This window comes from Dendrobates tinctorius, unplaced genomic scaffold, assembly GCF_039654945.1.
Source record: "Dendrobates tinctorius isolate UK_male_01 unplaced genomic scaffold, ASM3965494v1 ptg000056l, whole genome shotgun sequence".
In the NCBI taxonomy this organism is placed as follows: Eukaryota; Metazoa; Chordata; class Amphibia; order Anura; family Dendrobatidae; genus Dendrobates; species Dendrobates tinctorius.
In genome coordinates, this window is record NW_027361724.1 from 6,210,909 (window position 1) to 6,225,572 (window position 14,664).

The 14,664-nt window shown below is 40.1% G+C and overlaps 1 protein-coding gene across 1 annotated transcript in view; it reads right to left on the minus strand.

The window, feature by feature from the left end:
- Positions 1-1,629: 1,629 nt before the first annotated feature.
- TTN (titin) overlaps positions 1,630-14,664 on the minus strand; it is a 295,687-nt gene continuing 282,652 nt past the window's right edge. The window contains exons 351-358 of the mRNA XM_073577613.1: positions 14,361-14,660; positions 13,672-14,247; positions 13,273-13,578; positions 12,573-13,166; positions 6,578-12,465; positions 5,973-6,126; positions 4,680-4,961; positions 1,630-2,887 (exon numbers count right to left, since the gene is read on the minus strand). Of these exons, the coding sequence (XP_073433714.1) occupies positions 2,589-2,887; positions 4,680-4,961; positions 5,973-6,126; positions 6,578-12,465; positions 12,573-13,166; positions 13,273-13,578; positions 13,672-14,247; positions 14,361-14,660 (8,399 nt within the window). The 3' untranslated portion in view covers positions 1,630-2,588. The remainder of the gene's footprint in view (positions 2,888-4,679; positions 4,962-5,972; positions 6,127-6,577; positions 12,466-12,572; positions 13,167-13,272; positions 13,579-13,671; positions 14,248-14,360; positions 14,661-14,664) is intronic.

Consider the following 14,664-nt stretch of genomic DNA (forward strand, 5'->3'; position numbering starts at 1 on the left):
ATTGTATGCATGGCTCCCCCGTCCGTGTCATTGTATGCATGGCTCCCCGTCCGTGTCATTGTATGCATGGCTCCCCCGTCCGTGTCATTGTATGCATGGCTCCCCCGTCGCTGTTCTGGTATGCATGGCTCCTTATCCCCTATCCTTGTTTGTATAGTTCCTTTTAAAAAAAAAACAAAAAATAAACCATCCTATTTACCTGCTGTGCTCTTTCGCCAGCACTGCATTATGTTCAGGCGCCAGCATCTCTTCCGGCGAGCGATCACGTGGCTCTTCTCAATAAGGTAATGAATATGCACTCCATGCCTATGGGAGTGGACAGGCATGCATATTCATTACCTTAATGAGCAGGGCCACGTGATCGCTCGGCTGGAAGAGCTGCTGGCGCCGGAACAAGTGAGATGCAGTGTCGGCGAGGGCATGTAGGTAGGTGAGAAGGATGTGTGCTGGAAGCCTGTGGCTGGCACTGTGCGCTATTACAGCCGCCGGCTCCTGCCTCTGTGACCCTCTGTTCCACCGCTCCCCCGCCAGCTTTCTGGGACAAATTACTCATATATAGCCGAGGGGGGCGTTTTCAGCACAGTAAAATGTGCTGAAAAACTCTCCTTATACACGAGTAAATACTGCATGCTCTCTTTTTTATTCATGTAGTGAAGGAAAATTTCAAAGTTTGTTAAAAAAAAAAAAGCGCCATTTTCCAAGACCCATAGCATTTTTGTTTTTCGGGATCTGGTGCTGGGTGATGTCTTAATTTTTGTGTTTTGAGCTGATGTTTTTATTGATACCATTTTGGGGTAGATACATTTTGATCACCCGTTATTGCATTTTATTGCAATGTTGCGGCATTCAAAAAAACGTAGTTCTGGTGTTTTGATTTTTTTTCTCATTAGATCGGAGTAATTGTTTTTATATCTCAATAGATCGGGGGTTTCTGAATGTAGCAAAACCAAATACCGTATGTGTATTTTTATTGTTTTATTTTGAATGGGGCAAAAGGGGAGTGATTTGAACTTTTTATATATTTTTTTCTAAATATTTTTCAAAACATTCTTTTTTCCTTTTTACTGCCTTCAATAGTCTCCTTAGGAGACTTGAAGGTGCAGTCATCCAACCACTCATGCTACACATAGCAGGGCTTGAGAAATCATTATCTCCTATGAACACCGGCTACGAGGCAGCAATCATAGAAAATCCGTAAATGACAAGCATGGGGATCTCCTGCAGACCCCCGGTTGTCAAGTCATCCTATCGGCACCCTGCTTTCATGTGACGGGCATTGATGGTCAGGATAAGGGACGTGCTTCTAGTAAGCGAGAGTTAAATGCCACTGTCAGAGATTGACAGCGACGTTTAACTAGTTAACAGCCGCAGGTGGATCGCGATTCCACCCGTGGCTGTTATGGGCACATGACAGCTATTTAGATCCGGAAAAGATGCGAGCACAAAGCCAGAGCCTGCAAAAGGAGGGGCATGACTTATGACGTACATATACGTCAGAAGTCATGAAGGGGTTAAAAACCCTGAACAACCTATTTTTGCCAGTACGCAGACTAAACCTTGACCAATTGCTAAGTTTATAAAGATATAAAAGTAACCAATCTGTAAGAATCAATAATACCCAGACCATGATTTTATTGGTGCAGATAGCATGCTTTATTGCAATCAATGTACTTATCTCTCCAAGAAGTTCCCTTAATAGATAATTTTACAATCACAATTAATACTACATAGAAGTGCTACAACAAAGTAAAGGGCTTCAAAAGATCTTGTCGACAGTTTCTCGTAACTGTGGTACTTTGCTTGTATGCCCTGTTCTCACGACATGTAATACTTTCTATTCTACCACACACATATAATCACTGCACCCTATGAACCTCTATGGAGTTTTGCCACTGATTCTGCACACGAGTCTCTGAACTTGTCTCGTTGAGGGTATGGCCAGGTGATCTTATTTTGTGAAGCAAGTTGAGGGAGTCGAGATGTCAGAAAAAGGGCAGAGAAATATTTTTTTGAACAAAGCGCTGGCCGCTTGCACTTTGCTCAGAAACAAGTAGTCTCGGTAAACAGTGATTTTCCGCAAATAATGTAAACAATACGGCGTTGCTTGCAGGAGGGTAGTTGCAAACAACCCCTAATGTTTACGATTATTTCAAATGTGTAGTGTTTGCATAGTTCGTGTAGAGCATCCTCTTTTAGGTGTAGGTCATCAACAGGGAGTTTCTCAACCTGCTGAGGTATACTTAGACATCAACGTGATGTTGAGGCACATAGTTTAATGGTAGGCAAGGTATTCGCTCCGTAAGAAACTTTCTCCTGCCCACCGTTCGGTTCCTTTGCAGTTTTTTTTAAAACGTCACAAAATATATGGTACAGAACTCCATAACCGGTCAACTCGGCTATATACAGTATGTACAGCATGTCAATTAATCTTTCAGCCTCTTAAATCAAATAAGAGTAAGATATAGTGTAAATCTATGGACTTTGTCTTATACAGGTAGATACAAAAATATTTCTCTATTTACAAATCAGGTTTTCCAGTCCTAGTGAATCACCTGTAAAAATACAAGTGAATGTAAACGGTTGATCATTTAAGGTGTTCGCACATTAATATTCACAGAAGCAGAATCCGATCCGAAAGAGTTTGTAAGATTCAGAGTGTAACGTCCACCGTCCTTTTTCCTGACGTCTGTAATGATGAGAGTGGTCAGGTCTTCACAGGTGTCTATGTGAACACGTCCCTTCTGGTCTTCAGTAGGAACCGTCTGCCCGCCTTGAGACCAAGTGATATCTGGAGTGGGTTCACCAGAGAAGGCGCAGGCTACAGTGAGAACCTTTCCAGCATCGATGCTAACGTCAGATGGTAGAGCCTCGATTTTGGGTGAACTCCCTTTGAGGAAGAGTAGAAAAAAGGATGTGTTTAAAATCTCCATTACATAAAGAACAGGTCTACTCCTCTTCAACTTTTCCAACCTTTGTCAGTCAAAGAGCAAACACTCACCCTATGCTGCCTAAGGCCAGAGACATAATGTACAACAAAGGAAACCCTCCACTGATCTAACTTAATATTTCTAGGGAGGCCGTTATGTACTCAAGGGCTTCCTTCAGGTTCCTTCTAGTTACCTCAATCCACCCTAAGCATGCATCCTCATATTATTGAGACAGTCTTGGATTCCCAGGAAAACAACACGTTGCTGTTCAACTTATCTCCTCAAGCTGGTCCGTGAACAGAATTGACTGCTAATTTGATGTTTGCAGGTCAGGTTATGTTCAGAAAACTATATTTTTGGTCAGTCTGCTGCCCATGTACTCAATGGACAGCACATTGATCCAACAATATCTTGTGTGATTCTTCACACCAGCAATTTTTCGCATGGAACAGCAGTCAGTATGCACTTGTCAGGTTCGTTTTATGGATCAGACTACTCCACGTAAATGTAAGGAGCTGAACACAATGCCAGTCCTGTCTAATTTATTTTCATACGGCCATCCGAATCTGGTGTAAGGTTCTGTTAGCGACACATTATTTATGGGCAATTTAATGGATCCTGCTTTGTGATTGCAGAAAACTACAGGTGTTATTGTGGTAAATATGTCAAGAGCAATGGTGCTTCTATTTGGACTACACTCATCATGAGTCAGATGAACAGATCATACATGGCACTATTGTATAGATATTTTCTTCTTAGTCTGCTCTAAGCACAATTTTAAACAAATGTCATCATTTTTTTTGTCTCTATCATTGACTACTCAGAGAACACGGGATTGTTTTGCTACCACAGCATAATAGATTCTCTTCGTGATCTCCAAGAAAAACAATAATAATGTCTGAAAAAAAGCCCAAAAACCTAAAGGGCCAAATTCATTAAGACTAGCGCTGTACAAGGCGGTCTTGAGGATGAGCATGCTGACGCCTGATACATTATGATGCGCATGCCACTCAATCACTCCCATTATTTATTAGCTAAACCTGTGAAAATGTATCTGCGTTGTAGTGCAAGTGCAACAATATACTCACCGATCGCTGTCTTCCTTGGTTTCCACCGCCGCTGTGGTCCTCTTCTCACTCACTGACTTTTATTCCGATTTGCCGGATCACTCTGGGCTTTATATGTGAGCCAGACATGGCTTTTACAGTGCATGTGGCAGAATGAGACTCCATAAAAAAACATTGTAAAAGCAACTTCTGTCCCACACACAAACCCCAGTGTGATCCGGCAAGTTGGAATAGACATCTCGTGAGAAGAGGACTGGAGCGGTGCTGGGAACCAAGGAAGATGGCGATCGGTAAGTATATACACATACTTCTTATGCATTTAAACAGAATTCGCTAATAAAAAAATTAATGGGAGTGCTTCTTTAATTAATTAGGCACATCTTACAGGTGGTGTGCTCCTCTGCCAAAAATGCTATTCTAGTCAGGACTCGAGTAAAATTTCTAGTCAATGGTTCACCACAACTTTTCATGAATTTATTGGGAGGGCTTAGCAATGTCCCCTCTTTCTCCAGCTCTGCCTACTTTGGCATAGCTGGCCAAAACTGGTGTGAAAACGCCAAAAGTAGCAACTTTAGGCTGCTCAAAAATTTTGCGACATTTGAAGGTATTTTTTACCCCCAGAAAACTGGCAAAAACACCTTTATGAATCTGGCCTGAAGTGTTTATTGAACTGTGGTGTGCTAACCTTTGTATCCTGCAGAGAGCATCCTGCTGGATGAACTTTCCATATGTCTCAGGCTTGAGGATTCCATCATGCTGCTGGAGTGCATTTCCATAAAGGACGCTTCTTTCATTGAAGACATACTTGCAAATTTGGCTTCTGAAACACTACTGCTACTCACACTGCTGAAAGAGGCCTCTTGTCTGGAGGCTGACATGTGCATTGCCTGCATGGCAAAGCTTTCTTGGAGGCTAGCTTCACCGGCAGTTTTAAGTATAACCTGTTTTGAAGGTTCTTCAATAAGACCTTCAAGATGAAGAAAAGGCAAGTTATGAGAAACAAAAATACAAGATAAATAACAACTGGAAATTGAAGTTTCTCAACTTGTTTAACACTATGGAAGCAACTATTCTCTTATTAACAGTATCACCAAACTATCAAAACCTTAAGAAACTATGAAAACAAAGTATTAATAAAATATTTACAGTACTTAATGAGGTTAATCGCATAAAGGACAGGTCTACGCTACTTCAAATTTTCCAACCTTTACAAGCCAAAGAGCAATTTCTCACCCTATGCTTCCTAAGAACAGATGTTTTTTTTTATGTCACTTTTCTTTTTTGTCTTGTGGTAAACACTGACATTTATAACACCAAATGAATCAAAATGGCACACCCGGTTCATGAATTTGGCGCAACTTAAAAAGAAAAAACTTCTTTCCTATCAATTACAACGTTTTTGAGCAAAAAGTTGCATTTTTTTCAATATGTTGTGAAAAAGATGTGACTATTGGGAACCATGCATAAAACTACACCAGAGGACGAATAGAATGGAGTTGCGCCAAATTCTGCAACTTTTCAAAAAGTTGCAATTGATGAATCAGCCGTAAACATCTTGAATACATTTAACTACGCTCACAAACTGGAAAACAAAAAAACAAACTGGTGAGTGCATATAAAATAGACTTAAAAAAAGGCATACATAGAAAATAATAAATAGGGTGCAAAAAAAACCATAACGCGAATAACACACAAAACTAGATAAAAAACGTACGTAAAGGCAGTGGTGAATCAGGGTTATAATGTACATCAAAGGAAATTCTGCACTGATCAAATTTGCACTTCATATTTCGAAGGAGGACATTGTGTACCCAAGGGCTTTTTTCAGGCCCTTTCTAGCTACCTAAATCTACCCTTACAAAGCATTCTTGATTTATTTAGACAGTCCTGGATTCCCAGAAAAGTAACACACTGCTTCCTTTATTATATATTAATTTGAGAAAGAATACCAAGTAATTGAAGCTCGTGAAACACTTACGGAGAACATTTAATGATGCAGTCGCAGAACACTGTCCATGGTAATTTTTGGCTTTTATGGTGTATTTGCCACTGTCTCTCTGAGTTGCTTGCTGAATTTCAAGTGTGTATACATGCTTAGATCGGGACACTCTGATGTGAGATGAGACTGAAATCTTAAAATGATACAAAGGACACAATTTAGAAAAAAACATTTTAAGACAATGGTTGGCAAGCTAAGAATTTTAGCTAGGACACATCATGCATTAACTTCTGTGTATTTTGTTACCCAAAACATTGGGCATAAGATTTTGATTTTATGTTTAAACTAGACCTACAAAAAGCAACATATATCCAATAGTTTTAGCAACCAATTAACTGCATATCCCAACAGTCACAAATGGTGGTAATGCATGTTCACCACTACTCGATTCGTAAAAGGGACATAAGGACCCCTATTTTTGTGACCAGTGGGAGTCCTAGTGTTGCGACCCTTACTGATCAGGGAATTATCGCTAATAATGTGAATTGGAGATATAATTTGTTTGTGGGGAAAGCTCTTTTAGTTTAAAGATTCTTTCTGTGTGTTCTATCCTACATTTTCAATAGCAAAATAAAGTTACTTACCGGTATATTGTCTTTAAACCACTCAACGTCAGGAGTTGGATCTCCTGTGATTTCACATGTGAAGATAACATTCTGACCTTCATTTGCATTTTGGGATTTGGGTTGGTAGATAAATGATGGGGCATTTGATAAATCTTCGGCTAAGGTCAGGTCAAACTGGCATCTCACAATTCCTTGATCTGTTCTTGCTTCACAAGTAAGGATTCCTTGATCTTTACCACCTAGTTTTTTGATGGTTATAGTTTGATTACTACCAGATACTCCATATCTGTAGTCTTCAGAGTTCTTCAGCTCATGTCCATTGAGTACCCATTTTACATTTGATGCTCCAGGTATGTTGGCCTTCAGGGAGACCTTCTGACCTTCACTAAAACTGACATTACTGACGGAAGCTTTAGTCTCAGTGTGAACAATTTTGATTTCTTCTGAGAGCTTATCAGTTTTAGTAACTTCCTCATGAACTACAGCCTTGGATGTAGCTTTCTGTACAGGTTTCATGGATTCAATTACACTGGAGACTTGAGAGAAAACATTTCTAAATGTCTGACCCACGAACTGCAGGCTGGTTTTGGACACACCTCCTTCCCCAACAATCTCACAGACATATTCACCTTGGTCCTCTTCAGAAATATTGTGGATGATCAGCTCATAAGTCCCAGTAGAGGAGTAGTGAAAGCTGAAATGACCATCTTCCCTCAGCTTTTTGCCATTTTTAAACCACGACACTTCTCTACCATTAAGCAACGTGCTTTCAACTACACATGAAAGTTTTGCTGTCTCATGACTTGCCACAGCTTTGAGGTTTTGGGCAATTTTTGGAGCTGTAACAGCAGGTAACTGCATTTTGTCAGCGGGTGATTTGCCAGCTGACTTTTTTGGTGCAGCTGGTTCAGGAGACTTCACTCGTCGTGGTGATTTTACGGAGTCATGAGACTTTTTGTGAGACTCTGGAGATTTCACTCGGGGTGGGGAGGTAACACTTTTTTCTGTGGCCTTTGAACGTTTAATTGTCAAAGTGAAGTGTGCTTCCTGCTTTCCTTCAGAATTTTCAACCACTACGGTGTAGCTTCCTTCATCAGATAGCTTGACAGATGTAATTTCAAAGCTTGACCTATACTTTGATGAAGTTATGTGGTGACGAGCAGAGGAGACAATAGACTGTCCAGCAAGCAGCCATGTAACTGTTGGCGTTGGCTCACCATCAAAGTCACATGAAAATCTGACATGCTCACCTTCAGACACTGTCACAGATTGTGGTTTCGTTAGAATTTTTGCAGGCTCTGAAGTTTTAAATTTTCTTTGCACAACCCTTTCTTCTAGTGCTCTTGCTTCTGAAGCTGAGACTCTCTTCTCTTCAGATGCATAAGCTTCATATGTTTCTTTGGATTCTCTTGAAGAAGTTATTTGTGATCTAACTTCCCTTCTCTGAGAACTTGCCTCCATTTCAGAGGTTTTCTTGAATGATGAAATTGCATAGTCTTCTGATTTAAGAAGCTCTGGGAAAGCAGATCTGGACACCACTTCATCCTTTCTCTTTGGTGTGTAGGTGGAAAAATCTCCTCCTGCAACATCTAGTGTAGCATAATCAGAAGTCTCACCTTTGTAGTTTGTGCAAAGAGCACGGTATGTTCCACTATCTTCAGGTTGGCAGTCAATTATTTCGAGAGTCAATACTCCACTGACATTGGAAATATGGTACTTACTGCTCTCCTGAATTTCAGTACCATTGTGATACCATTGAATTTCACCCGTAGGTTTTGACTGCACATTTAGAATGAATCTAGTGTTTTGTCCAATAGGCACACGATGTGATCGCATTCTCAAAGTTATACGAGGAGCATTGTCCAGTGTAAAAGGCTGTTGTGTCAACACCTCATATTTCCTTTCTGAAGTCTTTTGTGTTTTTAGAGCTGCTTTCATAGATTCATATCTAGAAAAAATATCAAATCTTGCTGTTCTTTCAAAACGCGAAAGTGATCTTTCACTTGAAACAGGACTGGGTGACCGAGGCCTTGTTCTTTCAGGTGTAGGAGATCGTCTCTCTGGTGCAGCTGGTTTTGAACGAGGCCTTATTAGTTCTGACACAGGACGCATAAGCTCAATATAAGTTGGTGAAAGTGACCTTCGTCGGCCAAGTAATCTTGTTACCTCTGGAGATGTTTGACGAAACTTTCTGCTGACTTTGCTAACTGCTTCCTCTTCTTCTTCAACATCAGTTATTTCAGTTATTTCTCTTTCCCTTCTCGCCAGCAGTCTACTTTTTTCTTCTTTCTCCATGTATTCAAGGTCTCTTGTGTACTGAGAAAGTCTCTGGGTTGTGCTGTATGGGCGAAGTAATTCTTCATCATCTCTTTCTTCAATGATTCTTTGCTTTTGTCTGGGTGGTTTATATACAGCTCTGTCATATCGTTCTCGGAGATCTGCATAACTTGTTGTTACTTCCTCTTTTTTAGGGATTCGGTAACTTGCATACCTGGCTTCTGCTTCACTTTTCTTCTCTCGGCTTACACGAACTTCTGGTGAGGTGTACCGAAGAGTTGATAGTTCAAATCTTGGAGGGCTGCGACTGGGAGGAGAAGCAGAAAAGCCAAGTTCCAGCTCTTCTTCTAAACGCAGCCTTTCTTCTTCAACTCTTTTCATAGCCAAGTAGTCATCAACTGAAAGAAGTAAGTCATCATCTGAAACATCTCCAAGAGAGCGTCTTCTTGGTCTGTAATAAAGTTCATAATCTGGTGAAGGTGTACGACGACGAGCAGGCCTGACAGTTTCTAGATCATCCTGTGACAGTTTTGGAATGCGCCATTTAGGTTTGTATTGATCAGTGATACGCGGCAGTGGCATTACATAAAATTGCTCCCATCTTGAAAGACGAATACGTTTTGGACGTTTCTGGACAATGCGATCTAGTGGTTCTGGCATTTCATATTGATCTCTCAATTTCTTGTACCATTTCATGTCAGACATTGGTATAAACTTCTTAATAGCATGATCTTCTTCAAGAGCAGACACCGCATGTACTCGTGGCTCAGGTATTTCATACGGCATACGAATAGCTTTTACTTCTTTCTTCTTTTCTTCTTTTGTAATTTCATATTCTCCCTTTACAGTTTTTGTGCTTACAGCTGGTTTGTACAAAATAGCAGCTTCTCTTAGAGCCTGTTGGGCTACTGAATTTAGAGGAACAGAATCAGTACCTGCAAGGATTTCTGCCAGTCTTAGAGTCTTGTCAATCTGTTTTTGAACGTGTACTTTACGCTCCTCCTCGGATTTGTATTCATGCTTGACATATCTCAAGCGTTCCACCTTAAGGTATGCTTGACAGCTTGTTGATCCTGCACTGTTTGTAGCAGTGACTCTGTAGTAGCCTGAATCTTCTGGAAGGGTGTCTCTAATGATAAGTACATAATAATCAAGACCTTCATGAACTATTTCAATGTTGGGACCCTGTGCCAGAGCCTGACCATCTTTTTCCCATGCCAGTGTTGGTTTTGGAGTACCAGAAACTCTAATTTCAAATCGGACAGACTGTCCCTCTTGACACTCAGCATTTGCAAGCAAGCGTTTAAACATTGGTCTTAAAGTACTATCTGCTGCTGCTGGATGAGGAATGACAGTAAGCTTTGCTTTGCAGCTGTCTTCACCATATCTGTTCTTTGCCACAACTGTATATTCAGCATCATCATCTGTGGTCAAATTGTTAATGATTAGCTGGTACAATCCTTTGTCAGACTCAAAGGTATATTTCTTCTCATCTTCACCAGGTTTGATTTTCTGGCCTGACTTTAGCCATGTTACTTGTGGATCAGGGTGGACTGTTATTGTAACTCCAAATCTGATGTTTTCACCGATATAAGCAGTACGATTGAACAGAGGTAAGGTGAACTCAGGTGGTCTCTGCAAAAGCCTCATGGCATCAACTCTCCGTTTTACTTTCTTCACAGTTCTGCATCTGTAGTACTCAGATTGTTCTCTTACACCGCTGACAAACAGTTCTCCATATGAACTGTCCTCACCATAGTCATTGACTACTTTACATCTGTAAGTGCCATCATCTGATTTTCTGATGTCTTTAATGTATATGGTGGCTAATCCTTCATTATATGTGATTTCATACTTTTCACTGTTTTCTAACTGACGGATGCCAAAGTACCAAGTAACTTCTGTAGATTGATCATAGTTTTCAATCTTGCATAAGAATCTGGCATATCCTCCTTCTTCTCCAACTGAATGTGATATTTGTCCAGACAATGGTCCAATTTCAATTGAAGCAACTTTTACCTTAGCGACTGTAACTCCTTTCTGAGATCTTATTGCACCACCACAAGCGATACGAGCAACAGAGACTACGAAATTCCATTCCTTCTTAATCAAACTTTGATAATATCGTCTGTGTCTTAATGTCTTAATGACTTTTGTGCTAATCTTTTCGGTCTTCTGTTTCAGCCATGAGTGCTCGAGAGCTTCTGCTGCAGTCATGCGACTCTTTCTTTCTTTTACCAAAAGTCGGTCTATGAAATCCAGTGCTTCCATGCTGACATCTTTAAAGGCTTCATCTTCAAAGTTGTATTCAGCATTGATGATGTTCTCAATGATCTGTTGGTTTGTTTCAGCAGCAAATGGATTGAGGCCACTTAGAAGAATATAGACAAGTGTACCAAGAGACCACATATCAGTTGCAGTACTGACCAAATCATGTTGGTGAACTTCTGGTGCGTAGTACTCTGGAGAAGTGAACTGAAGTCTAAAGCTTTCTCCAGGCACTAACTGTCTTGCTTGACCAAACTCAGTTATTCTAATACTTGAGCTTTTTCTTGTTCTATATATGATATTTTCTGGTCTAATATCAAAGTTTCCAACACTGTTTGAATGAAGGAAATCAAGAGCTTCACAGATCTGGCGAACATATGAAACAATTTCCATTTCACTAAGATCAAATCCTGATGTACTGATTCTTTCAAATATGTCAACACCAGAAATAAACTCAAAGATCATAACAAGTTCCTCTAGACTGTCAAATGACTCATGAAGGTACAAGATGTTCTTGTGGCGAGCAATGTTCAGTATAGAAATTTCTTTCTTCACTGCAACCTGATCAGCACCCTTAACTTTTACAAACTTGGCAAGGAATGTTTTCTTTGAAGCATTTTCAATACAACGATGAGCAATTCCAAACTGTCCATGTCCAAGCTCTTCAGCAATGGAGTATCTTTCATGAAGTACTTTTGTGGAAGAGTGTACTGCTTTTTTCGTGATTTCTATATCTGAGACTTCATCATCATAATTCAACATTCTTGTTTTGTCTTCTTTTGTAACAACTGGATCTGTTGGGTCAGATGGTTTACTCTGGCCAAACTTATTTTCAGCTATTACTCTGAACTGATATCTTGTTTTGCCAAATAAGTTAACCACAGTATATCGAGTTTCACGAGATTGTCCAACTCGAATCCATCTCTCAGCTGTGGTGGCACATTTCTCAATGATATAGCTGGTAATTTTACTTCCACCGTCAGTCGCTGGAGCAGTCCAAGTTAGATTAACAGAATCTCTTGAAACATCACTGATTTTAACTCCTCTGGGTGGGTCAGGAACATCTGCAACATCTAACTCTACTGTCTTCTGGTCAATTCCAAATCTGTTCTTCGCACAGACCACATAAAAGCCAGCATCTTTCCTTTCCACGCCATTTGAGAACACAAGTGATGTGAATGACCGGGTAACAATAACTTGATATTGTCCATTGTTGTCAATAAGATCCTGTCCCTTTTGCCATGTGATGACAGGGTCTGGTTTGCCAGAGAACGGGATTTTGATACTGACGATTTCACCTCTCAGGGCATGAACAGCACCCATTCCTTCCAGATGTTTAGGCAGGTTAATTTTAGCAGGTACTGCATTAAGTAAAAAAAAAGAGAATAGACAATGTTAGACTAGTGCTTAAAGATAAAAAACAAAAGTGCATATCTAACCCCAAAAGATCATTAAAAACTGTGTTTACCTTCCACATCCAAGGAAGCTGTAGCAGAAATAGACCCTCCTTGATTGGTTGCTCTAACTTGGTAAACTGTAGCATCATCTTCAAAGACATTTGTGATAACAAGCTGATAATATCCACCCTTGAATTCCTGTAGCTTCACCTTTTCTCCATCTGGAAGTATCTCTTTTCCTTGTTTAAACCATTTAACAACAGGCTTGGGATGGCCAATAACTTTGCAGACAAATGTAGCTGTGCTCTTGTATTTAACATTTAGGCTTCTCAGTTCTTCCTTAAAATGTGGAGCACGGATTGGTACATCAGATTTAGGAACCATAGGTTCAGATATTTCACTCCATTCACTTTCGCCTCCAAGATTTTCACATTTAACACGGAACTCATATTCGAGCTCTTCAATGAGACCCTTAACAGCGTATACTGTTTCATGAATTTCCTCCGTGGTCACAGAAATCCATTTGTTCTGCTTCTTCTCACGTTTCTCAAGGAAGTAATTTGTAATCTTCGCACCTCCATCGCTGGCTGGTGGTTTCCAGGACACAACACATGAATCCTTTGTGATGGCTGTAACGGCTGGTTTAACTGGGGCTCCTGGTTTCTCTGCAATTTAAATTCATAATACTTTAGTTACAGAATTCTACTCTTAATAGTAAGTTGCTTCCACATGCTTTATGTCTTTTGCACCTATTATTGCAACTTTACTCACCAAATGGACTCTTGATTATAACAATAGATGGTATCTCCAAAGATTCACTGATGCCATATAAGTTTTGAGCAGAAACACGGAAGTAATAGCCGGCATTTTCATTGAGATTAACAATGCGGCAGGTAGTTCCAGAAATTGCGGAAGACACTAGCTGCCATTCTTCCCCTTCCTTAGCTTCTCTGCGTTCCACTACATAGTTAGTCACCATAGATCCACCATCATCTTCTGGTGGCTTCCAGCTGATTACAACTGAATTTTTCAGTAACGCATCGACAACGATTGGACCTGTGGGCTTATCTGGTTTATCTGAGGACAAAAAAACATTTTGAAGTTAATTTGGCACACGAAAAACTGAAAAATGTTGAAGTAAAACCCTTGAGTTATTAAGCAATGCTGTACCTTGTATATCAACATTAAGTACTGTATCAACTGTTCCAAATATGTTGCTTAGTTGCACCTTGTATTTGCCAGCATGAGTCTTGTGCTGCACATTCTTAATGACAAGGTGGGTATAATGTTCAGTATTCTCAATGGTGATATTTTCAGAAGATTTCAATGGTTTTTTGCCAAAGAACCATGTAATGGCTGGCACAGGGCGTCCAATATATGCCACATGAAGGCGAAGAGTTGTGCCTACTCCTGCATAATATTTCTCCTTCAGAGGGAATCCAGGATGGAACTGTGGACTGGCTTCCAAAAGTAGTTTGCCACTTGTTTCAATTTCCCCAGCATCATTAACTGCAATACAAGTGTAGAGTCCTTCATCTTCCTGCTCTTCAGTCAATACAGTCAGTGTGTGATTACGTCCATCTGAAGACATTTTGTACTTGCGGCTTTGCACCAATTCTTTGCCAAAGCGGTACCATTTGATGTCAGGCAATGGTCTACCAACTATTTGGCAGGTTAGTTTGGCACTTTCACCTAGTTTGGTTGTGACTTCTTTTATTTCTTGACGTAGACCAGGAGCTTCTCCAGCTGTGTAAAAAAAATTGTAAAAATAAAATTAGTAACTTGATAAATTACATTCACTTGTTTCAATAAAAATTTGTTTATCTCTGTAAGGAAAAAAACGTTAAGGTGAAACTTACAGGTAAGTTTAGTTCTCACAGCCATTGCTGTTCTACGAGGTCGGCTAATTCCAGTTTCATTTTCTGCAGATACTCTGAATTCATATTCAGTAGCTTCCAGTAGACCACCCATAGTAAACTGTCTGTCCTTGATGAGTTCTTTATTGCATTTCTTCCAGGCGCTGTCTCCAGACTGTCGGTATTCAACCCAGTATCCAAGGATATCTTTACCTCCATCACACTCTGGTTTTTCCCATTGTATTGTTATACTATCTTTCGATACAGAAGTAACTTCAATGTCACCTGGTTGGCTTGGTTTGTCTGG